Genomic DNA, 25,851 nt, shown 5'->3' on the forward strand with positions numbered 1-25,851 from the left:
CGCCAGCCTGCGTGAGCTAAAACGCGTGCCTTTCGGCTTCCTCTTACGTTAGTGGGTTGGCCCTCTTGCCAATCCACAACATTTTGGCGACGAGGTTTTCCGCGTTCTTATCGATATTGCCCTGATTTACTTGTGTAATGGCTTCGCCACAATCTCCAGATGTGCTGTCCGAATTTAATCGCTTACAGAAAAAGCAGACGCAGGCCTTACTGGATGTCCTTGGACAGCTCGTCCAGGATCAACGTGCAATGCAAAACGATGCGGCAGCCGCCGCTCCACCGCTACCGCAGCCACAACACGCTGTTGCACCAACTTTTCGTCCTTTTGATGTTGCACTGGAGAGCTGGACGGAGTGGTCACGCCAATTTGGATTCTATCTCGCCGCCTACAGAGTTCAAGGTAATGAGCGGCAGCCTTTTCTCCTTTCCTCCGTAGGTGTCCAAACATACCATGTGATAGTGAAATTATTTCCCCGACGCGAAATAGCAACTCTGTCCTACGACGAAATTTTGTCTGCATTAGATGCATATTTCAAAGAATCAGTCAATGTAGTTGCAAAAAGGTATACCTTCTTTCGTACAAAACGTACGGCTGGTCAGACTAATAGGGAGTGGGTTGCAACTTTGCAAGGCCTTACTAGGGATTGTGCTTTTGAGTGTCAATGTGGACTCCCTTATTCAAATACTATGGTACGTGATGCGATTGCACAGAACGTTTCTGATGTTCGTATAAGGGAACAGATTTTGAAACTAGTCAATCCCTCGCTTCAACAAGTGATGGACATATTGGATCGGCAGGACACACTTGACTTTGCTCAGGAATCATTTGAAACTTCACCAGCCGTGTGTCACATTAACCGGCCCGCCGGGCGCGCTGCATGGAACAGTAAACAGCCCTCGTGCCTGTCCGTGCTGCTGCCACCAGGCTCTCAGCCACGTGTGCCGCGCAGGCAAGCTGATGCAGTGCTAAAATCATGCCCGCGGTGTGCTACTAGACATTCGCGTGAGAATTGCCCGTCACGCCAAGCTGTTTGCTTTTTCTGTAATAAAAAAGGACATGTTCAGAGTGTTTGCCAGAAAAAGCTCAGATCGGACACTCACAACCATTCCAGGCCCTTTGCTTCGCGCTGGAATCGGAATCGAACCAAGGATACTCCGGCTCGTGAAACTTCGCCCATGGAAATTCATGTAGTTCATTCCACTCCGCACAGTGCCACTCTCTCTAACAGTGACTGTGTTCGTCCCACAAATAGTGTGCGTCGACATCGACGGAAATCCCGTCATGGCGCAAGTGATTCTGTGCCAGTGTCGGTTCACGTTGCACGAGACAGTCACTCTTGTCGTCAGCAGGACAATAAACTTTTTGTCGACTTGGACATTAACGGCAAAGTGATACCATTCCAGCTCGATACGGGAGCTGCAGTTTCACTGATCAATCAAGACACATACAAACAGCTGGGCACACCTCCGTTGCGTGCCGCAAATGTTAAGCTAACTGTATATTCAGGTCACGGGCTCCCTGTGTTAGGACAGTGCAGCCTTCTTGCAACATACAAAGGACAAACAAAACTTGTGTCATTGTACGTCCTTCGTTCTTCTTCTGCAGTGAACTTGTTTGGTTTAGATTTATTTCAGTTGTTTAACTTGTCTATAGTCAATCAGGTCCTATCAGTGAACCAGACTGTGCCTTCAGACAGTGTTTCTCGTCTATGTGAAGAATTTGCAGACATTTTTGCACCGGGCCTTGGTTGCGCTAAGAACTATAAAGCACATTTGGAACTGAAATTCAACGCGCAACCGAAATTTTTCAGAGCGCGCAATGTTCCCCACTCCTTGCGTGATGATGTCGCAAAAACATTACACGATTTGGAATCACAAGGTGTAATTGAACGTGTGCAGGCTTCTCTCTGGGCGTCACCCCTAGTAATTTTGCCAAAACCTTCCGGAAAATTGAGACTTTGTGTGGACTTCAAGGCAACAGTGAATCCACAACTAGTGATTGCAACTTTTCCTTTACCCCGCCCAGAAGATCTTTTTGACAAACTGTGCCCGGGTAAATATTTTTCGAAGTTGGACCTAGCAGATGCGTACTTGCATATACCGGTGGACGAAGAATCCCAGAGCGTTTTGGTGGTTAACTCGCATCTTGGTTTGTATCGATTCAAACGACTGCCATTCGGGTGCGCATCCGCCCCTGCATTGTTTCAGCAATATCTGCAAACTGTTTGTGCGTCGGTCCCTACTGCAGAAAATTATCTGGACGATATAGTGATCTCCGGACAGACAGAAGAAGAACATTTGGCCAATCTCAGAACATTAATTCAGGTCTTGCGACAAAATGGTCTTCGCTTGCGGAAGGACAAATGTGTGTTTTTTGCTCGTGACTTACCCTACCTGGGACATGTACTCAATGCCCAAGGCATACATCCCAGTCCTGAGCACCTCCGTGCCATACAAGACTTGCCTTCGCCGCAGAATTTGAAGCAGCTACAGAGTGTGCTGTGAAAAATTAATTATTATCATCGCTATGTGCGCCACGCCTCTTCCATTTCAGCTCCGCTTCATCGCTTACGCCGTAAAGGTGTTCCGTTCGTCTGGACGATGGAATGCGAACGCGCCTTTCGCCAGTTGAAATCGGCGTTGCTTTCCAATACTTGCCTTACGCCATTCGATCCCCAGAAACCCCTTTTGTTGATGGTGGATGCATCGGATTTCGGGATCGGTGCAGTGCTTGCACACAAAGATGGATCGCACGATCGCCCTATTGCCTTTGCGTCCAAATTGCTCTCGTCTGCGCAAAGACATTATTCACAGATCGAGAAAGAAGCATTGGCTCTCGTATTTGGTGTTACTAAGTTTCATGATTTCTTGTATGGTCGTCACTTTACCATCATCACAGACCAAAAACCTTTGACATCGCTTTTTCATCCGAACAAGCCTGTACCTCCACGTACAGCGCAGAAATTCATTCGCTGGTCTATTTTCCTCTCGCAGTACCGCTACGATATCTTGTAACGGTCCACTGCTAAGCACGGAAACGCCGATGCGTTGTCCCGTTTGCCTGTTGCTGAGGATAGAGCATTCGATTCTTCCGAACTTGCTTGCATGTTCATTGATGCGGAAACCGATGACGTGGTCGAATCGTTTCCGATTGATTTTCGTCGTGTAGCTACAGCCACAGCTGCTGACCCTGTCCTTGCTACCGTTCTGCGTTTTGTTGCCACGCAATGGCCCTTGTCAAAGTCATGGATCGAGGATCCGTTGGTTCGCCGATTTTTTGCTCCCAAGGAGAAACTTTTAAACGACGTGGTGTTTTGCTGTTGCGTTCTGATAATGATCAGTCCAGGGTCGTGGTCCCACGTTCGTTACAGTCCTCTGTCTTACAGCTTCTCCACCAAGGACATTGGGGTATAGTGAGAACGAAACAACTTGCTCGTCACCACTGTACTTGGTTCGGAATCGATGCTGCGATTACGAATATGTGCTCTTCTTGCATGGCGTGTGCCGAATGACAATCCGCACCGCCGCGGAAATTCTTTGCATGGCCAAAAGCCACTTCCCCTTGGCAACGCTTACCCATCGATTTTGCTGGTCCATTCTGGAATGTTCGATGGTTGGTTCTGGTCGATTCATTCAGTAATTTTCCTTTTGTTGTCCGGATGTCTTCCACGACGGCATCTGCCACCACCCAAGCGTTATCTGCTATCTTTTACATTGAAGGTCTTCCGCAGACTATTGTTTCCGACAATGGCCCACAATTCAGGTCCGCAGAATTTCAGTCATTCTGCAAGGCCAATGGTATTCAACATCTGACAACCGCGCCGTTTTCGCCACACTCAAACGGTGCCGCTGAACGCTTGGTCCGGACTTTCAAGTCACAGATGTTTAAGTTAAAAGAGTCGCATTCTCGGGAGGACGCGTTATTGCTCTTTTTGTCCTCGTATCGCTCTCAGCCCCGAGATGGTCGCTCGCCGGCTGACTTGCTCCACGGTCGTCCTCATCGAACCTTGATGTCTTTGCTACGTCTGCCGCATCAGGTTCCTGTGCAGCGGCAGACGCCTGCTTTTGCTGCAGGCGACGTTGTCTACTATCGTCACTATCGAGGTTCACGGCGTTGGCTCGAAGGGCGCATTCTTCGCTGCCTCAGCCGCGCTATGTATCTGGATTTGGGGGCCTCTGGTGAGGTGCGCCGGCATCTCAACCAGCTGCGCCTCTGTCGTCGCATGGGATCTGCTGCTCCCCGTCTGCTTTCAGCGACGGGGCCGTCCGGTCAGCGCCCTGGGGACCCATCTACTGGCCCGCCTCAGCCCCAGGTGTTACCGACGCTGCCTTCCATTTTGCCCCATGGCGACGCGCCGCCGCCGCCGCCTGTTCTCTCGCCGGTGACTCCTGCAGTGGACGCTTCGCTGCAGCCGCCGGGCGCCTCCCTGGATCACGCGCCGCCGCTCGCTTCCCGTGACCGGTTGTCCTCCGCCATGGAATTCTTGCCCGCTCCGGACCATATGTCGTCTTCGCCCGTCGGGTGCCCCGGCCCGATGGAGGTCGACCCTTCGGCCCCTCCTGGCTCTCTGCGGGCGCATACACCGCATGTTGGCGTGCACCCTGGAGTAGGTTTACAGGCGTTTCCTAGCTCCCCTCGGACCGAATGGCAGGGTGCGGGTGGCACAGCCCCGCCTGTTGTTAGGCTCCCCACCTCGTCGCATACGTCAACGTGGGGTCCTCCCCACGGCGGGCGGAAGCCTTATAACACAACCGTACGCCGATTTGCGGGGTAGGAATGTGGTGTCACCGCCAGACACCACACTTGCTAGGTGATAGCCTTTAAATCGACCGCGGTCCGTTAGTATACGTCGGACCCGCGTGTCGCCACTATCAGTGATTGCAGACCGAGCGCCGCTACACGGCAGGTCTAGAGAGACTTCCTAGGACTCGCCCCAGTTGTACAACCGACCTTGCTAGCGATGGTTCACTGACAAAATACGTTCTCATTTGCCGAGACGATAGTTAGCATAGCCTTCAGCTACGTCATTTGCTACGACCTAGCAAGGCGCCATTATCAGTTGCTATTGATATTGTAAATAATGTACAGACAAGAGCTACGTTCAACATTAATGGATTAAAGTTAGGTATTCCACCAGCTACATCCTTTTTTTCTAGTCTAACTTCCTTGTCCTGTTCCAGACCTCACGCCAGCCTGCGTGAGCTAAAACGCGTGGCTTTCGGCTTCCTCTTACATTAGTGGGTTGGCCCTCTTGCCAATCCACAACAGTTTCTTTTTAGCATTGCAAACTCAGAAATAAAAAGACCTGTCCTCGAACTTTCCTGACAAAGGAGGGACAAAGAGACAGAGAGAGAGAGAGAGAGAGAGAGAGAGAGAGAGAGAGAGAGTGAGAGAGCAGCGAGAGAGAGAGAGAGAGAGAGAGAGGGAGGGAGGGAGGGAGAGAGAGAGATAACATCCTAGTCAGCAAGGAAGTAGTGGAACAAATTTGCAAATTTGGAAATTTGTGGTAAGGAAAATGGGACCAAACTGCTGAGGTCACTGGTCCCTAGGCTTACACACTAATTAACCTAACTTAACCTAGAATATCATAATTCCAATCCCAAGGAAACTAGGTGTTGACAGATGTGAAAATTACTGAACTATCAGTTTAATAAGTCATGGCTGCAAAATACTAACGCGAATTCTTTACAGACGAATGGAAAAACGGTAAAAGCCAACCTCGGGGAAGATAAGTTTGGATTCCGTAGAAATATTGGAACACGTGAGGCAATACTGACCCTACGACTTATCTTAGAAGCTAGATTAAGGAAAGGCAAACCTACATTTCTAGCATTTGTAGACTTAGAGAAAGCTTTTGACAATGTTGACTGGAATACTCTCTTTCAAATTCTGAAGGTGGCAGGGGTAAAATATAGGGAGCGAAGGGCTATTTACAATTTGTATAGAAACCAAATGCCAGTTATAAGAGTTGAGGGGCATGAAAGGGAAGCAGTGCTTTGGAAGGGAGTGAGACAGGGTTGCAGCCTCTCCCTGATGTTATTCAATCTGTATACTGAGCAAGCAGTAAAGGAAACAAAAGAAAAAATCGTAGTAGGAATTAAAAATCATGGAGAAGAAATAAAAACTTTGAGGTTCGCCGATGATATTGTAATTCTGTCAGAGACAGCAAAGGACCTGGAAGAGCAGCTGAAAGGAATGGACAGTGTCTTGAAAGGAGGGTGTAAGATGAACATCAACAAAAGCAAAACAAGGATAATGGAATGTAGTCGAATTAAGTCGGGTGACGCTGAGGGCATTAGATTAGGAAATGAGACACTTAAAGTAGTAAAGGAGTTTCGCTATTTGTGGACCAATATAACTGATGATGGTCGAAGTAGAGAGGGTATAAAATGTAGACTGGCGATGGCAATAAAAGTGTTTCTGAAGAAGAGAAATTTGTTAACATCGAGTATAGATTTAAGCGTCAGGAAGTCGTTTCTGAAAGTATTTGTATGGAGTGTAGCCACGTATGGAAGTGAAACATGGACGATAAATAGTTTGGACATGAAGAGAATGCAAGCTTTCGAAATGTGGTGCTACAGAAGAATGCTGAAGATTAGATGGGTAGATTACGTAACTAATGAGGAGGTATTAAATAGATTTGGGGAGAAGAGGAGTTTGTGGCACAACTTGAATAGAAGAAGGGATCGGTTGGTAGGACATGTTCTGAGGCATCAAGGGATCAGCAATTTAGTATTGGAGGGCAGCGTGGAGGGTACAAATCCTAGAGGGAGACCAAGAGATGAATACACTAAGCAGATCAGAAGGATGTAGGTTGCAGTAGGTACTGGGAGATGAAGAAGCTTGCACAGGATAGAGTAGCATGGAGAGCTGCATCAAACCAGTCTCAGGACTGAAGACCAAATCAACAATAACAACCTAACTTACGCTAAGGACAACACACACACCCATTCCCGAGGGAGGACTCGAACCTCCGACTGGGAGAGACGCGCGAACCGTGTCAAGACGCCGTGGACCGCGCGGCGAAGTAATGGAACAAATGAATAAAGAAGGCAGAGAACGTACGTGGCGAGAGCCTTGATCTGCTGCTCCGCGCCGCCACCACGCTTCTTCGACGTTGGGCAGAGGCATTTCACTTCGCCTCCAGGGCCAGGTGCGGACGCTGGCGAAGAGGAAGCGTCGGGCTCTGGGGGCGCCTTCAGACTGGCGGTGAGTACCAGGGTGCCCGCGCCAGGGACCTCCATGTGCAACGGGGAACCCCCGGGTACCAGCGCCTTGCCTATCGTCAGCGGCTCCTCGCCCGAGGCGCAGATGAGGCGCGCCTTCACCGGCACCGTCGTCTGCTCGGCCTTCTCAGCCGCCTCCGCTGACCCCGCTTCTGTCTCCTCTGACGGAGATGCCGCCACCTCGCCTTCTTCTTGTCCTCCGGCATCGCCGGGCTCCTCCTCGACCTCTGGGGCTGCTTCGGCTTCACCCTCCTCCTGTCATGCGCATAATCCTCGGTCACACACGAGACTCATTCAGTAATTAAACAGACAAATAGCAGTACAGCAAAAATTTTTTGTTAAAGCAATACAATTTTTATCTATTTTTCGTCATAATTCCCACCAACTGTAAGTAGGCTGTTTAGGTTTTTATGTTGATAACGCCACGTACCGCTCTATATGAAAATCACTGACTGTGCTGTGTGAAGTCTGTGGCTGGTTTGCATTGTTGGAATATTTTCTATTGTAGTGTTGGGCAGTTGGATGTGAACAGCGCGTAGCGTTGCGCAGTTGGAGGTGAGCCGCCAGCAGTGGTGGATGTGGGGAGAGGGATGGCAGAATTTTGAGAGCGGACGAGACTGGATGCCATGAACTGATATATATATTATGACTTTTGAACACTATTAACCCATTAGCGGCGTGCGTTGCCATATGGCAACGTTTGTAACACTTTTTTAAAATTGTTGATTCCACGACATCAATGAAGCGAGAGTGTTGGCAACACTGGATTCCGTTCCGCAAGACTGTAAAGATCATTACAATGCAACAGTTTTAACAATACATTTAAATTCTGCGGCTTAAGCAGTGTTGGAAGTCGTTGTATGCTGAATGACGAAGAAAAATGGAGTATAAGTTCGAGTAAGTATGTTTTACACAGTAACTTACGATATAGCATTTTGGATTTTTAATATGGTTGTGCTTTAAATACTCAAATATATATTCTTTGGAGGTTATTGCTTGCAGTGAAATAAATTACGTTCATTTAGGCCATTTGAACGTCGGTGTTGCCATATGGCAACGCTAGGCGCTTGTACTCAGTAAAAGGACGAATTTTCTCTTTTTTGTTTTGGAAGAGGTTTCTCGCTTGCTGAGGCGCTGGAGATTCTTTATAATGACGATATTGAAGGTGATGTGTTTGTTAAGCCCCCAGATCCGAATAGAGAAGAATGATAGATTATTGTATGTGCAGTGGCTGGACAACTCAGTTGTCACAATGGTCACATCTTCATGTGGTGCACAAGAAGTTGGCCAAGTCAAGAGATTCTCGCAACTAAAAAAGCGAAATATGATTCAAAGACCAAAACTGGTAGCCAAATATAATACATATATGGGAGGTACTGATCAGATGGATCTGAATCTAGCATGCTATCGCATTGCAGTAAGAAGCAAGAAATGGTACTGGTGTCTCTTTACACGGGTGTTAGATGTCTCCATACAAAACAGTTGGATTTTGTATAATAAAGCAAGAAACCAAACTATTTCTCAGCTTGATTTCAAGAGAGAAGTAGCAACAGTGTACTTGCAAAGACACCAAGCTCTACCAAAAGGAGCCGGGAGACCATCTGCATCAAGGGCATGTTCCGACAGCCGCATATCAGATTCAGTTACGTTTGATATGACTGACCACCTCGTCCAGCACACAGAAGGAAAGAAGAAGAAAAGGTGTGCACACAACGACTGTAAATCTATTGTGAGAACAATGTGTTCAAAGAGTAATGTGGGATTGTGTATTGACTGTTTTATTCCATTTCGTGTAAAACAATGCTAAGTTCAAGGTTTGATTTTTATTATTAATTGTACTGTGTTATAAAGTATCAATTGTATGATGAAGACTGAATAATAAATTTGCACAAAACTTGTATATGTAATAAGAAATTTCAATAACCTACATATTTTAGTTGAAGTTGTAATCCATATAAACTTAGGTAGTGAAAGCGCCTAGAGTTGCCATATGGCAACATCAAATACCTCGCTAATGCCGGTAATGACTTTCGTCAAAACAACTCTGTTGCATAATTTATGCCTTTTACAGACATAATAACGTATTTTAAAAAAAATCACGAAAAAATTAATTCCGGTGCTAGTGGGTTAAGGTAAATACGTTGTTTGTTCTCTATCAAAATCTTTCATTTGCTAACTATGCCTATCAGTAGTTAGTGCCTTCAGTAGTTAGAATCCTTTATTTAGCTGACAGTATTGGCGCTAGCTGTATTGCAGTAGTTCGAGTAACGAAGATTTTTGTGCGGTAAGTGATTCATGAAAGGTATAGGTGGTTGTTAGTCACGGCCATTCTTTTGTAGGACTTATTTAAAGTCAGGCTGCGTTGCGCTAAAAATATTGTGTGTCAGTTTAGTGATGATCAGAATAAGTAAAGAGAGAAATGTCTGAGTACGTTCAGTTTTGCTCAGCTGTTTGAAAATCAAATAACGTAAGGGTTTTACCAGCACAGTAATTCATTACACATGAAACATCCCCTTAGAAAAGTTTGTGAATTACTCTGTTGGTAAACCCTTACGTTATTTGATTTTCAAACAGTTGAGCAAAACTGAACGTACTCAGACATTTCTCTCCTTGCTTATTCTGATCATCACTAAACTGACACACAACAGTTTTAGCGCAACGCAATCTGACTTTCAATAATCCGTACAAAAGAATGGCCGTGACTAACAATAACATATACCTTTAATGAATCACTTACTTCACAAAAATCTTCGTTACTCGAACTACTGTAATACAGCGAGCGCCAATACTGCCAGCTAAATAAAGGATTCTAACTACTGAAGGCACTAACTTCTGATAGGCATAGTTAGCAAATGAAAGATTTTGATAAAGAACAAACAATATATTTACTTTAACAGTGTTCAAAAGTCATTATATACATACACACACACACACATATTATATATATATATATATATATATATATATATATATATATATATATATATATATATATATATATATATATACTCCTGGAAATTGAAATAAGAGCACCGTGAATTCATTGTCCCAGGAAGGGGAAACTTTATTGACACATTCCTGGGGTCAGATACATCACATGATCACACTGACAGAACCACAGGCACATAGACACAGGCAACAGAGCATGCACAATGTCGGCACTAGTACAGTGTATATCCACCTTTCGCAGCAATGCAGGCTGCTATTCTCCCATGGAGACGATCGTAGAGATGCTGGATGTAGTCCTGTGGAACGGCTTGCCATGCCATTTCCACCTGGCGCCTCAGTTGGACCAGCGTTCGTGCTGGACGTGCAGACCGCGTGAGACGACGCTTCATCCAGTCCCAAACATGCTCAATGGGGGACAGATCCGGAGATCTTGCTAGCCAGGGTAGTTGACTTACACCTTCTAGAGCACGTTGGGTGGCACGGGATACATGCGGACGTGCATTGTCCTGTTGGAACAGCAAGTTCCCTTGCCGGTCTAGGAATGGTAGAACGATGGGTTCGATGACGGTTTGGATGTACCGTGCACTATTCAGTGTCCCCTCGACGATCACCAGTGGTGTACGGCCAGTGTAGGAGATCGCTCCCCACACCATGATGCCGGGTGTTGGCCCTGTGTGCCTCGGTCGTATGCAGTCCTGATTGTGGCGCTCACCTGCACGGCGCCAAACACGCATACGGCCATCATTGGCACCAAGGCAGAAGCGACTCTCATCGCTGAAGACGACACGTCTCCATTCGTCCCTCCATTCACGCCTGTCGCGACACCACTGGAGGCGGGCTGCACGATGTTGGGGCGTGAGCGGAAGACTGCCTAACGGTGTGCGGGACCGGATATATATATATCAGTTCATGACATCCAGTCTTACAAATTTCGTTTTTCTGACGGACACACGTCCAGATTGTCCGCTCTCAACATTTTGCCATCTTCTCCCCACATCCACCACTGCTGGCAGCTCACCTCCAAACTGCGCAACGCTACGCGCTGTTCACATCCAACTGCCCAAGGTTCCCAACTGCCCAACACTAGAATAGCAAGTATACCAACAATGCAAACCAGCCACAGACTTCACGCAGCACAGTCAGTGATTTTCATATAGAGCACTACGTGGCGTTACCAACATAAAAACCTAAACAGCCTACTTACACAACTTCTACGCACTTCTTCAAATAAGTTATGGAAATGCAATCGAGTGACGTCGACAATCATCGATGTTTCGACAACTGCACATCCTGTCATTTTCAAGCAAAACTGCAGCGATTTAGTGCTGTGCAACGAATTTCCAGCCTTGAAGTTGCAAAGCAATTCCGAAAAGATAACACACACACTGTAAGCACTAACTCTATCAAACAAACCAAAGATGACCGACGTCAGAAGTTGTTGACATTTAAATTAATAATCAACGGGTGAGATTGCATAAACTCTGATTCTCTTGTTTTTTGACAAATGAGTGTGCTGTATTCCACGCCGAATTTATACAAAAACCATCATCTCTATTTATAAGGTTACTTTCTAATATAATTTCAACCACTTCCTTGAAAACAATACCTCAATAGCTGGAAGTGCATGACAGAATCTCCGTGTTGTTGTATTCGACAGGATGACAGGTGCCAAGACAATGTTCTGCAACGGCGGATTTGCTCGGTTGTTTTAAGCTTGCGTGACGCGTGTCCTCTGTAAGCCAGTTCTGATAGTCTGGCACCGGTTCAAAAATGTTCAAATGTGTGTGAAATGTTATGGGACTTAACTACTAAGGTCATCAGTCCCTAAACTTACACACTACTTAACCTAAATTATCCTAAGGACAAACACACACGCCCATGCCCGAAGGAGGACTCGAACCTCCGCCGGGACCAGCCTGGCACCGGTCATCCTATGGATAACAACACGAAGATTCAGACGTGCAATTTCAGCTACTGGAGTAGTGTTATTAAAGAAGCAGTTGATATTAAATTAGCAAGTAACCTTGTAAATAGAGATGGAGGCTTTTGCTTAAATTCTGTGTGGAATCCTGTTCTCTCCCTTGTCAGAAAACAAGAGGGACGGCGTTAATGCTACCTCACCCACTGTTTCGTAATTTTCACTGTCGACATCTTCTAGTGTCGGTCGTCTTTGGTTTGAGTGGTGTCGCTAGTGTTTACACTGTGATTCACCTATCGACCCGGTGTGAGAGCCGTATAACGAATAGTGCTCCCATTGAACTCTTGTATGAAAAACTGAGTCACTCTTTCATTTGATGTGATATTTATAATTGAAGTTGGATGTAATATATGCAACAACACCTTTAAAATCCGATATTCATTTTGAAGCACCAAGTACACTAAAGAAACAGGAGGCCGAAAAAACTAATCGCTGGGAGCGCCCCTTAGTCGGGGAAGGATTGGAAGAAGCGATACTCGTCGCTCTTAATGACAGGCCCACTTCGGAGACACATGTGGACTTGCGAGGCGAGTCCCTTGGGACGGCGCCGGACACTTCAGATGCTGGTCAGCATCCGACAGCTTGGTCCAGCACGCCATTATCAGTGAGCTCCATCGGCGTAACGCCAACTGTTATGTTGGGAGACTCAGTCCAGAAACACGAGAAAAAGCAGATAGTGGCATACAGGCTGTAAGGGAAAAATTCCTTCCACAATTCTGTCAGCTATTTATTGTAACATACTTTCCAGTAATGGGGGAAAGGGCTGTAACTTCAGAGACTTGCGGGGCGTCAACTAATAGCGAACAGTAACAGTGTAACACTTTGTTTCAGAATTATTTTGTCAGTTACTGGGGAAAATAGTGCTGAAAATTGGTTCAGTGACCTGCTAACCTCTGTTCCATTAAAGACTTAAACGTTCCTCGTTCTGAACGTATGTTCTCGTGGAACTTTGATTGAGACATGAGATAGGGACAGGTAGCTTAAACAACGGAATACTGGGGGACCTGTCGCAGTTGCCGATGAACTTGATGTCCCGCAAGCTTCTTTCATCGGGCCAAACAGATAAAAATTCGAAGCGGCAAGGTCAGGACTATACGGAAGATGAGGTGAACTACCAACCCATTTTGCCACAGCGTCGCTTGTGCCTGATGACGAAAGAAGTCCTGAAGCATGCATTTCCTTTGCCATCCCGGACATTACCTCTTCATGGTAGGCTTGACTTTGTTATCAATCGTGTCTGAGTAGTAGAGGCTATTGATGGTGGTGGGTTGCTCCTCCAAAAAATCACAGAATAACTATGGGTGCTACAAAGGGTGGTTAATATGAACTTCGGAGCCGATCTTTGCGTTTTGAATTATTTTTACGGGTAGGTTCAAAATGGCTCTGAGCACTATGGGACTCAACTGCTGAGGTTATAAGTCCCCTAGAACTTAGAACTACTTAAACCTAACTAACCTAAGGACAACACACACATCCATGCCCGAGGCAGGATTCGAACCTGCGACCGTAGCGGTCGCGCGGTTCCAGACTGTAACGCCAGAACCGCTCGGCCACCAGCGGCCGGCTTTACGGGTAGGTCAGTCAGGATACATCCACTGTATACTTTGACGCCTGAACTCTGACTCAATTATCCAAGTTTCATCAGAGGTTCAAGTTAATCCAAAAATGTATCACCTTCGCTACTGAAACGATTTTTGAGCTCGGTGCAAATGCAAAATCTCTGTTTTTTGTGATGAACGGCATGCTGTTTCGGAAACCACCTTGTACAATTCAGTATGGAATAGGTTGTGCGAACACTTACTCGACATTTCTCAGCAATTTTTTCGATTGTTAAGTGTTGCTAATAAATCAACATGAGCTTGCAACACTGGGGTGCTCGTCAGTTACACTTAGGCGGCCAACTATAAACTTTCCCATTCAAGCGTATAAACGGTTCATGCAACTAATGCCGTATCGTCTATACATCTGAGAGAATGTTGCTGACGGTTGTACACTTTTTGACAGTAAAAATCTGCTCGCAGAACGCTGTTCTTCAAGCGTACTTTCTTCGAGTGGGCACACTTGCCTCTAAGAACTTAGTCGTTATGCTCACGCAAATATTAATGGAAGAAATGACTGACGATCTTCACAAAGTTGCCAAGAAACACACAAAAATTTCAGTTTCCTGCATTAGGCATTGTCTTCCCTATACAGGGTGTTTCTAAGTTACGGTGACAAACTGCGAGGGCATGTACAAGGTGTCTTGAAGAACAAAATGAGGGCAGTAACTGACGTCCAGAAATGTCATCCAATTGTGTGGCAGGGCGTCAAAGTTATAAGTACCGGCGCCTCCCGCTAGACATCCCGTCCAGCAACTGTCCTAACGTTGTATGCGACTTCGGGCAGAACATCTCGCAATGTACCTGACAGCAGTCTGGAACGCTGAACGCGGCCACACCTGTTACATAAACACTGTAGAGACCGTTAATAGCAGTAGCGGCATACTGGAACGACAAACATATGCAGTGGGAACACAGGCTCGCTCAGTCGCAGTATGTCGCGTGCTGACGTGCCGCATCATGGAGACATTCACCTAGGCCAAGCAGCGCGAAATGCGTGTATGGTGGGTAAGAGGCAATGGGCGTTTATGGCCAACGATATCCCAAAAGACGTCAGCCGCCCCACTCCACGGTTGCAGCGATCAATCAGTGTCTAGGTGAAGTGGATGGATTCATAGGGCGTCGAAACGAAAGAGGCCCACACACGAAGCGTATACACGGCACGAATGTGGATGACGTACTAGAGAGGTTCGATGCAGATCCATACACAAGTACTGTACCTTCGCTGTGGCACATCCACTGCAAACTTCCTCTCAGCGATTTGGCGGGTGCGGTATGAGGAGGCAAGGTATCCACTGCATCCTCAAAAGACACAGGAGCTCCATGTGTGAACTTCGGGCAATGGCTCCTGCAGGTTGTGCTGGCAGCGGTAGTATGCGACATATGTGTTGTTGACGGACGAGGCGACCTTAATCCTTGAGGAAGTATTCAGCGCCCACAGTTGCCGTGTATGAGTTGAGGCGAGACGCCACGCCACTTACGAACGAGGTCATCAGGGAAAGTTCACCATCAGAGTATGGTCTGGCATCGTCCATGATACGTGATTGGCCCCTACATGCTGCCCCCCTTGACCCACTCCCTGGATTGGCCGAGGTGGCCTTGTAAGGAGGACGCCTCGGTCGCCTGACCTCAAAATGTTGGACGTCTTCCTGTGGAGCCGCCTGAAGAACATGGTGTACGAAACCTCTGCAGAATCAGCGGGAGACCTAGTGCGAGGGTACATGCAGCGTGCGAAGTTATTCAAACCATGCCCGACATATCTGAGCGAGTGTGGCAGTCAATGATACCCATGTCAGGCATGCTGCGACGCAACTGTACTTAATTCGTAAGGGGTGAAATCATTATTGCATGGAGTATCAGCGATCCGACAAACTAATTTAAACAAGTGGGACATTTAGTTTGTATCGTTTCTTTCACATCGTGCTCACTTTGTACACTGTATTTAATTTCCTCGACTAATGGAACAGATGGTAATGTACATTCCTTGAATACTATTGTCTAATGCCTGCTACAGTGTCTACATGCGTGGTTCCTTCCCGTTTCCTTGCATTAGTGGTTACTGTACTTTAAATTCAATGCAGCAATGGCGTCCCGAAATGTCTGCCGTTATTCATGCACATATCAAAAAAAGTTTTGCATCACCCTGTCTCCCAGAACTCCTGAAGATAGACGTTGACTGTGGATATTGTATCACAGACACAGTCCGTTTTACTGTTCAGAGATGTCACTAAACCTGCCCAAAGATATAAAAAATCCTGCATGAGCAGCGCCTATTAGACGGAGGCGGTCCGACAGCCGATCAGTTTCAGTCATTCCACCAGGAAGGTGGTACACGGCTCGTGTTGTCTGTAGTTCAATCATGCCTAGAAGGTCAATACCGTGGTTCCATCGCGACCGCATTGTTACTTTGTGCCATGAAGGGCTCTCAACAACGGAAGTGTCCAGGCGCCTCGGAGTGACCAAAGCGATGTTGTTCTGACACGGAGGAGGTTCAGAGAGACAGGAACTGTCGACGACATGCCTCGCACAGGCCGCCACAGGGCTACTGCTGCAGTGGATTACCGCTAACTACGGATTATGGCTCGGAGGAGCCCTGACAGCAACGCCACCATGTTGAATAATGCTTTTCGTGCAGATACAGGACGTCGTGTTAAGACTCAAACTGTGTGCAATAGGCTGTATGTTACGCAACTTCACTCCCGACGTCCATGGCGAGATCCATATTTGCAACCAAACCATACAGTGCGGTACCGATGGACCCACCAACGTGCTGGATGGACCGCTCAGAATTGGCATCACGTTCTCTTCACCGATAAGTGTCGCATATGCCTTCAACCAGACAATCGTCGGAGACGCGTTTGGAGGCAACCCGGTCAGGAAGAACACCTTAAACACACTGTCCAGCGAGTGCAGCAACGTGAAGGTTCCCTACTGTTTTGGGGTCGCATTATGTGGAGCCGACGTACGCCGCTGGTGGTCATGAAAGGCGCCGTAACGACTGTACGATATGTGAATGTCATCCTCCGACCGACAGTGCAACCATATCGGCAGCATGCTGGCGAGGCATTCGTATTCATGGAATACAATTCGCGGCCCCATCGTGCACATCTTGTGAATGACGTCGTTCAGGATAACAACATCGCTCGACTAAAGTGGCCAACCTGTTCTACAGACAGGCCTGGGATAGATTGAAAAGCGCTGTTTATGGATGACGTGACCTACCAACCACTCTGAGGGATCTACGCCGAACCGCCGTTGAGGTGAGGGACAATCCGGACCAACAGTGCCTTGATGAACTTGTGGATAGTATGCAACGTCGAATACAGGCATGCATCAATGCAAGAGGACGTGCTACTGCGTATTAGAGGTACCGGTGTGTACAGCAATCTGGACCACCAGCTCTGAAGGTCTCGCTGTATGGTGGTATGACATGCAATGTGTGGTTTTCATGAGCAATAAAATGGGCGGACATGATGTTTATGTTGATCTCTATTCAAATTTTCTGTACTGGTTCCGGAACTCTCGGAACCGAGGTGATACAAAACTTTTTTGATGTGTGTATAATGTGGCCGACTGCCACACACTGCAGCGGAGTTAACGGCGATGGCAGCTGCGTAGATCGACGTTCGCCCCCATAATTTCGACGCTATCGTTCTCTGTCTGTATACTATACCGCAAAAAATCGGAGTTTGTATAGGAGTTTCCGGGAGACAATAAATTGCGAATATAAGGCAGTGTCCATCATCGCCAGCCACCACGGCAACAGAGCATCGAATTCACAGGAGACGTGGGCTGTCTGACATGTTCCACACCCACGAGAATCATCTCATTTTTTGGGTCCATGGAACGAAAACTGGATCTAATCTAATCTAATCTAAGCAGCAGCTACCTCCATCTACTCCACTGGCGATCTAGGCATTCAGTCGCGATCACCAAATATCAAAAACCACAGGTCTCGATCTGACCACAGTCTGTTCGCGTTCAACGTCACGCCTGCTGCCGGAGTAGAGGTCTAGCGCCAGGCACCGGCGCCTGTAACATCATCACTCCGTAGTGTAGTTTGGATGACGTTTTCGGACACGGGATACTATCCTCAATTTGTTCCTCGAGACACCTTCTAAATTCCCTCGAAGTCTATCGGTGTGATTTTGAAACACTGTGTATAGGTTTACTGTTTGACTGTTGAACGACTGTTAAATGATAAATTATGTTGTTTAGTGTACTGGAGAACGCACTATGTTACAGATACAAATCGATGGTACTAATCCAAGAACAGTTAAACACAGCGTGCAATATCTCACAAAAGCACGCTGAACAAAAACGTTGCCAGCCCACAAGACATCACGCCAATAATGTATAACAACGCCCTACACTTGATAAATGTCTTAGTTGGGCGACGGAAAGAGTCTATAAGTTTCTTCAGGTATGTCATATCAGATTGAAACCACTTGCTGATGCTTAGTTCTCGTAAAGCAATCAAACTGCGGGGATGCTGATTGTCACAGGCATCTACATCTACATGATTACTCTGCAATTCACATTTAAGTGCTTGGCAGAGGGTTCATCGAACCACAATCATACTATCTCCCTACCATTCCACTCCCGAACAGCGCGCGGGAAAAACGAACACCTAAACATTTCTGTTCGAGCTCTGATTTCTCTTATTTTATTTTGATGATCATTCCTATCTATGTAGGTTGGGCTCAACAAAATATTTTCGCATTCGGAAGAGAAAGTTGGTGACTGAAATTTCGCAAATAGATCTCGCCACGACGAAAAACGTCTTTGCTTTAATGACTTCCATCCCAACTCTCGTATAATATCTGCCACACTCTCTCCCCTATTACGTGATAATACAAAACGAGCTGCCCTTTTTTGACCCTTTCGATGTCCTCCGTCAATCCCACCTGGTAAGGATACCAAACCGCGCAGCAATATTCTAACAGAGGACGAACGAGTGTAGTGTAAGCTGTCTCTTTAGTGGACTTGTTGCATCTTCTAAGTGTACTGCCAATGAAACGCAACCTTTGGCTCGCCTTCCCCACAATATTATCTATGTGGTCTTTCCAACTGAAGTTGTTCGTAATTTTTACACCCAGGTACTTAGTTGAATTGACAGCCTTGAGAATTGTACTATTTATCGAGTAATCGAATTCCAACGGATTTCTTTTGGAACTCATGTGGATCACCTCACACTTTTCGTTATTTAGCGTCAACTGTCACCTGCCACACCATTCAGCAATCTTTTCTAAATCGCTTTGCAACTGATACTGGTCTTCGGATGACCTTACTAGACGGTAAATTACAGCATCATCTGCGAACAACCTAAGAGGACTACCCAGATTGTCACCCAGGTCATTTATATAGATCAGGAACAGCAGAGGTCCCAGGACGTTTCCCTGGGGAACACCTGATATCATTTCAGTTTTACTCGATGATTTGCCGTCTATTACTACGAACTGCGACGTTCCTGATAGGAAATCACAAGTCGCTTGTGAGGAACGGTGTCAAAATCTTTCCGGAAATCTAGAAATACGGAATCAACTTGAGATCCCATGTCGATAGCGGCCATTACTTCGTGCGAATAAAGAGCTAGTTGCGTTGCACAAGAACGATGTTTTCTGAAACCATGGTGATTACGTATCAATAGATCGTTCCCTTCGAGGTGATTCATAATGTTTGAATACAGTATATGCTCCAAAACCCTACTGCAAACCGACGTCAATGATAAAGGTCTGTAGTTCTGTAAGATCTGCCGATTTAGCAGAACAGTCGAGATGCGATAGGCTGCCTAAAAAATGGTTCAAATGGCTCTGAGCACTATGGGACTTAACTTCTGAGGCCATCAGTCCCCTAGAACTTAGAACTACTTAAACCTAACTAACCTAAGGACATCACACACACCCATGCCCGAGGCAGGATTCGAACCTGCGACCGTAGCGGTCGCGCGGTTCCAGACTGTAGCGCCTAGAACCGCTCGGCCACCCCGGCCGGCCGATAGGCTGCCTGAGCGTTAGTCAAACAGGTAATGTATACTGAGGTGACAAGTCACGGGATACCTCTTAATATCGTGTCGGACTACTTCTCGCTCGGCGTAGTGCAGCAACTTGACGTGGCATAGACTCAGCAAGCCGCTGGGTTCGAGCGTGGCGGAGACCTCACGAAGCCATGGACCCAAGTTGCCAACAAGGCACAGTGCAACTGGTGGTGGCTCCATAATGGTGTAGACTGTGGTTGCATGGAAAGGACTGGGTCCTCTGGTCCAACTGAACCGCTCATTGACTGTAAATGGTTATGTTCAGCCACTTGGAGACCCTTTGCAGTCATTCATGTACTTCATGTTCCCAAATAAAGATGTAATTTTTAAGGATTACAATGCACCCTATTACCGGTTTGAAGCCAACCTGCATTTGAAACGGGCTCCCTTAACTCTTGTGCAGAAAGGCGTGTAGTATACTGCCACAATCGTTTTCAATAACCTATCACAAGAATTCAAAAATCTGTGCAGTAATCCAAGCGCTTTCAAATCGAAACCGAAGTTTCCTCATGGGTCAGTACTTCTATTCTGTTAGGAAGTTCCTTGAAATATTAAGCTAATTCTTATGTTATGTAGTTGATTGCGTTTACTTAAACTTATGGCTTGACTTTTTTTGTGTTCATAAACATTTTATTTTTATCTGTTATTACTTTTATGTTGTAATTTCATGTATTGACATGTTCTGTGACCTTGGAGCTTTGCTCCTCAATTTGGTCCTACGGAACTTGACATGCAAATAAATAAATAAATAAACAAACATTCTGGAGAGTTCGAACGAATGATTGGGACATAATTGAGAGTAAAACGTTTTAGGTTTTCAAGCCGCGTCAATTCGAATAAAAATCCTCGAGCTTTCGATGACAATCTCTGCCATCGTCGTCAGGAGTTCACTGACTATCGGGGGCGCCTACTGTTTCTCGCTTATATAAGGCTGATGACATCATCAGCAGCCAATCAGATAGACCCACTGTGGCGCGCGCGCGTTAAGTCGACCCGGGCAGTTAGCGGAGCACCGGTGATGTCAGGTGGCGCCAGGGGCAGGCGCCACGTTTGAAACTGCCGCTCCCCCGTCACGCATCTGTCTTTGCTTTCTTTCGATGTCCAACGCCCGTCCCCATGCCCTGCTGAGTGTGTACCACTGGTCTCTGTTGAATCTGTTGTTGTTTAAACGAATCTCAGCCGCTTCCTTTATAATAATGGCCTAATATGTAGATGCATGAGCCAACGCTTCTGTATTTTCAAACTGTATTTTATGTCCGTTTTCTAGGCAATGCTCCGCTATGGCCGACTTATCAACTCCCTTTGTTTTATATGGCGCTTGCCCTCAGTACAACGCTCCGCAACCGTGCGAATTGTTTGTCCGATATACATGGTGCCACATTCACAGGGTACACCATACACGCAGGACACTCGAAGAGCAATGTCGTCTTTAACAGGGCGCAACATATCTCGTGTCTAGGGGGCGGGCCGGAACACTGGTCTTAGCCCATGTTTCCGCAGCAGACGTCCTAACTTGTTGCTAGTTGTTCCACGGTATGGCAGGAATGCAGTCCGTTTGGCCTCTTCTACTGATTCACCAGGTGTCTTCCGTCGGCGGCCCTTGAAAGCGTTTGCGATGTCTCTTTTATTCGAATTGACGCGGCTTGAAAGCACAGAACGTTTTATTCCTGTATGCCGTCGCGAAAGACTCCGAGGACACATAACTGAGAGGTCAGTTTGTGCCCAAAATCCTGCACCGGCAACACTTTCGAAATTATAGACGGTTATAGAGTCAGCATGGCTTAATATTTCTGCAGGGGACTTCCAGCCGCTTGTTGAGTCTATGCCACGTCGAGTTGTTGCACTACGCCGGGAAAAAGGAGATCTGATACTAAATTAGGTGGTATCTCATGACTTGTCTTCTCAGGGTATGTGCCGCTGAAAGCAATGACCTTTCGGAAGGTACCCAACGCCAAACGTGCAGGTTTCTTCCCAATATTCGCTCGAAAACTAGCCGAGATGGGCCTATGTTCACTGACAGCGACACGTCCTCTCGGGACTGAAACCGATTGTCACCGACAGTACGTGGAACTCTGTCTCCACTCGCTGTCGATTAGGATCTCTTTAAACAGCGTTACATGTCTGCGAGTAGTACACCACTCCTTGTATACACGTTGGACAGCATTGATACATTAACAAATTGGGAAACTTCATTGGTGCTGTGGTTACGAATATTTCCAGACACAATGGTTTCTTTGCACTCTGTCACGTCTCCGGATCAACCATCTTACTGCACTGATCTCCAACAGCTGACTGGCACATACACACCACTTCACTGCCATACCTTACGTCAGCTGTGGAGGGTGACGTAACCACCTGATAGCAGTCTTACACGATTTACAGTGCTCCAAAGCGGTCAGTGTGCCCTTTTGATGAGGTGACCAACATTTCGACCGGTGAGCTTCTGATTGGTGTAGCACTGGTGACTGTGTCTTTTAATACTTTCTGGCAGGGAAAAACGAGCCCGGCGACTCTTTATCAAGATGAGTTTACGAATCTAGCGGTACTGAGAATACCAGGGTCTACCGATATACGTTACCTTAGCTAATCGATGGTTTAATACACGGTCCAAACACATTAATGTGACCACCGCTTATGTTCGATATCAGCCACTCAGAGACGGAAGATGGCAGCACTAGCAGTGGACGATATAAAGCGTGTTGGGGGGACGCAGAAAACACTGAAGTCGTCGTCCGAATGGGGAAACGAAGCGATTTATCTTACGTCCAAAAGTCCATGACCACTGGCTTTCCAGCCAAGGTTGGAAGCATTTCCGAAACGGTTGTATTTGCAAGCTCTTAGCGTGCCTCCGTGGTTTAAATATAGAAACTTTGTGTTCTGCCTTAGGGCAGGTCTTGTCGTGGGGGAAGCCTCGTCAGAGAGGTCCACCGCATGAACGTCTAGGGAAGTGATTCCAGTGATGGTTTCCCGTTGCCTTCCACTGATGATGATGAAATGATAATGAGAACAACACAACACCCAGTCCCTGAGCGGAGAAAATCTCCGACCCAGCCGGAAGTCGAACACGGGCCCCTTACCGTGACAGATCGCCGCGCTGACCACTCAGCTATCGGGGCGGACTTAAGCCTAGTTTACACGACGACACTAGGTTCGAGGCAACTGCGCTACCGGCCACTGAGCATGCACGCCGCACGTTTGCGCAACTCGTCGGTGAAACTAAACACTTTCGGCGTGTTACAACTTTGGCGACACTAGTTGGAGGTTATGTGTGTTCGTAGTGTGTAGGCAACCTGAAATATGCAGTGAAGAACGAAGAATAATGGTCGCTTTTTGGATACCTATTCTTTGCATAGGTGTTTTTGGGATTTCAGTGATGCTGATTGCAAAAATAAGCAATATATTGCTGCTCCTGAGACCTTCACGTGCGACCAGAACACGGAAAGTTTGACAATATCTGAGCTGCATGGCAAAATTTATTGAATTAGAAGCACATATACAACTGAACTTTTTTTTAAGGGATATTGTTGACAGGAGGGAAGGCTATACAAATCAAGAAGCTGCATTATTTATTCAATATTCATGTATTTGAGACGTCGCAGCAGTGCTCCCCATTTACATGTTTGAACTTTGAAATATTGCCACTGTACAGATCTATCTTCAAGAGAGTAGTTTGCAAACCATTCTCTTCTTAATGTGCTCTGTTCGAATAATTATTGCTGTCAATGTTAATAATTATTACTGTTAATGTTAATTATTATTGGTGTTAATGAAAAAGTGTCATCACCAAGTAAATCCGCATATTGTAGCATGCTGAGTGTTCTCGATTGTAATGCACGCAATGTGATATGTAATTTCAGTTCTGGGGACAGTGCTTCATGCATTACAGTATCTTTATTCCTTATCGCAAAATTAACTCTATTTTGAAGAAATGTGAACAATTCTGGTGACATTCTAAGATAATTAAAAGAACTTCTTGGGTCTTCCATTACAAATTGTTTCAGAAAGAATGCTGAGCAACCGAGATGACGTCTTTTCTTCATCCAGTCACGAATCGAAACACGTTTCTTATTTTTTTTCTTATGCAGCGATTCCACGCAACAAGCTTTAACTCCACCACAACTCGTGCAACTTGCAGCTGCCAAAACGTAATTTTAGACACGACTCAGGAACCCACAAAACGACGAAAGTGAAGTGTATACTGGTTTCACCGTCTCGACAGTGAAATATGAAACCATTTGCGTGCAACTCATTCCACGCAACAAGTGGCGCAACCCAATGTCGTCGCGTAAACTAGGCTTTAAAGTACAGAGCGCACGGCAAAATGGCGCTATCCAACACCGGTGCCGTGCCAACTGTGGTGCACCGGGGGCCACAGATGACAGGGACGAACGATGGCTACGGAGATGTGTACGGGCGAATAGGCGTGCAACTATTGAGCAGCTGAGAGCCCCGATGAGCCAAGGGGCTACCAACAGTGTCTCCACAAAGACGGTTCAGCGAACACTGCTGCGTCAGGGCCTCCGTAGCAGGTGCCTGGTTAATGCACCCATGTCGACAGCTCTCCATAGGTGACGAGCTGTGGAATTTACAGGCCAATACCGCACCTAGACGTCCACTGACTGGCGACAGGTGGCCTTTTCTGATCAAATACGTTTTATGCTCCATCGGACAGATGGCTGTTGGCATGTACGGCATGAAACGTCTGGTGGCAAACACCCTGCAACCAGAAGCAAGGATTATGGTCTGGGGAGGGTTCTCGAGGCACTCCCTTGGTGGGCTCGTCATTTTGAAAGGCACAATATATCAACACGCATATGCACCTATCCCTGGGGACCATGTACACCGCAACATGCAGTTTATTTTTCCTCGGCTCGATGGCATCTACAAGCAGGACAATGCAACGTGTCACGCACCTCGCAGTGTACGTGCGTCCTTCAAACGGAACCAGATAATATATATGAAGATGGTATCTGTACTTTCGGAAATGTCCGTAGGAACAGATACCATCGGTGACCATGCAGCTCGTTGGAATGAAATTACAATCAAATGAATACCCCTAGCTGCATACAGGGGTTGATATAAGCCAACAAGGACAGATGAAAATGTGTGCCCCTACCGGGACTCGAACCCGGGATCTATTGGCAAAAAGCCGCGAGTAATGAGTATAATGGGCAGAGGCCATATGAATATAGTGCGGGCCAATAAGTTGGGAATGTGGGTCTCACGGGAGGCGTGCCAGAGATAAGTCCCTGCAGTCGCACTATCCTCTGTGTCCTCGGTGGCTCAGATGGATAGAGCATCTGCCATGTAAGCAGGAGATCCCGGGTTCGAGTGCCGGTCGGGGCACACATTTTCACCTGTCCCCGTTAATCTATATCAACGCCCTGCGCAGCTGACGGTATTAATATAATTCTAATTTCGTTCTAGACGACTGCAGGTCATCAGTGGTGTCTGTTCTTTCGGACATGGACAGACACCATATCCATATAAGTTATAGTTCTGGCGATACGGGCCATGACCTTCTTCTTCTGTGCGACTGCACATATATTCCCCGAACTCTTACGGGACTTGGAAGAATGTCATCCACGAGTAATGAGTTTGTTGGGGTGGGACACTACGAATGTAGTGTGTGGACACACAAGGTGAGACTGAGAGTGTCGCGGGAGGTGTGAGCGAGATAGTCCCTGCAGTCGCACTATCATCTGTGCCCTTGGTGGCACAGATGGATAGAGCGTCTGCCATGTAAGCAGGAGATCCCGGGTTCGAGTCCCGGTCGGGGCACACATTTTCATGTGTCCCCCGTTGATCAATATCAACGCCCGTGTACAGCTGACGGTATTAATATAATTCTAATTTCGCCTTATAGACTCTCTTCCACCATGTCTCGCGCTGCAAGAGGTGGTTATTCAGATGCAAAAGGTGGTTATTGAGACTTTTGGCAGGTGGTAACAGTAATGTGACTGAACAGTGTACATCGAATACTTCGATTCGCGCACCGCAGTTCGACATTCACGTGTGGATTCTGGTCGCGGACGCGCATCAATTTCCGTATGACGCCACGGC

The 25,851-nt window shown here is 46.7% G+C and overlaps 1 protein-coding gene across 1 annotated transcript in view; it reads right to left on the reverse strand.

Annotated features, from left to right (window-relative positions):
- Window positions 1–25,851, reverse strand: part of LOC126238404 (translation initiation factor IF-2-like) — a 234,864-nt gene that overhangs the window by 25,136 nt on the left and 183,877 nt on the right. The window contains exon 3 of the mRNA XM_049947791.1: window positions 7,066–7,481. Coding sequence (XP_049803748.1) covers window positions 7,066–7,481 — 416 coding nt within the window. The remainder of the gene's footprint in view (window positions 1–7,065; window positions 7,482–25,851) is intronic.

Source organism: Schistocerca nitens, chromosome 1 (assembly GCF_023898315.1).
Source record: "Schistocerca nitens isolate TAMUIC-IGC-003100 chromosome 1, iqSchNite1.1, whole genome shotgun sequence".
Lineage (NCBI taxonomy): Eukaryota > Metazoa > Arthropoda > Insecta > Orthoptera > Acrididae > Schistocerca > Schistocerca nitens.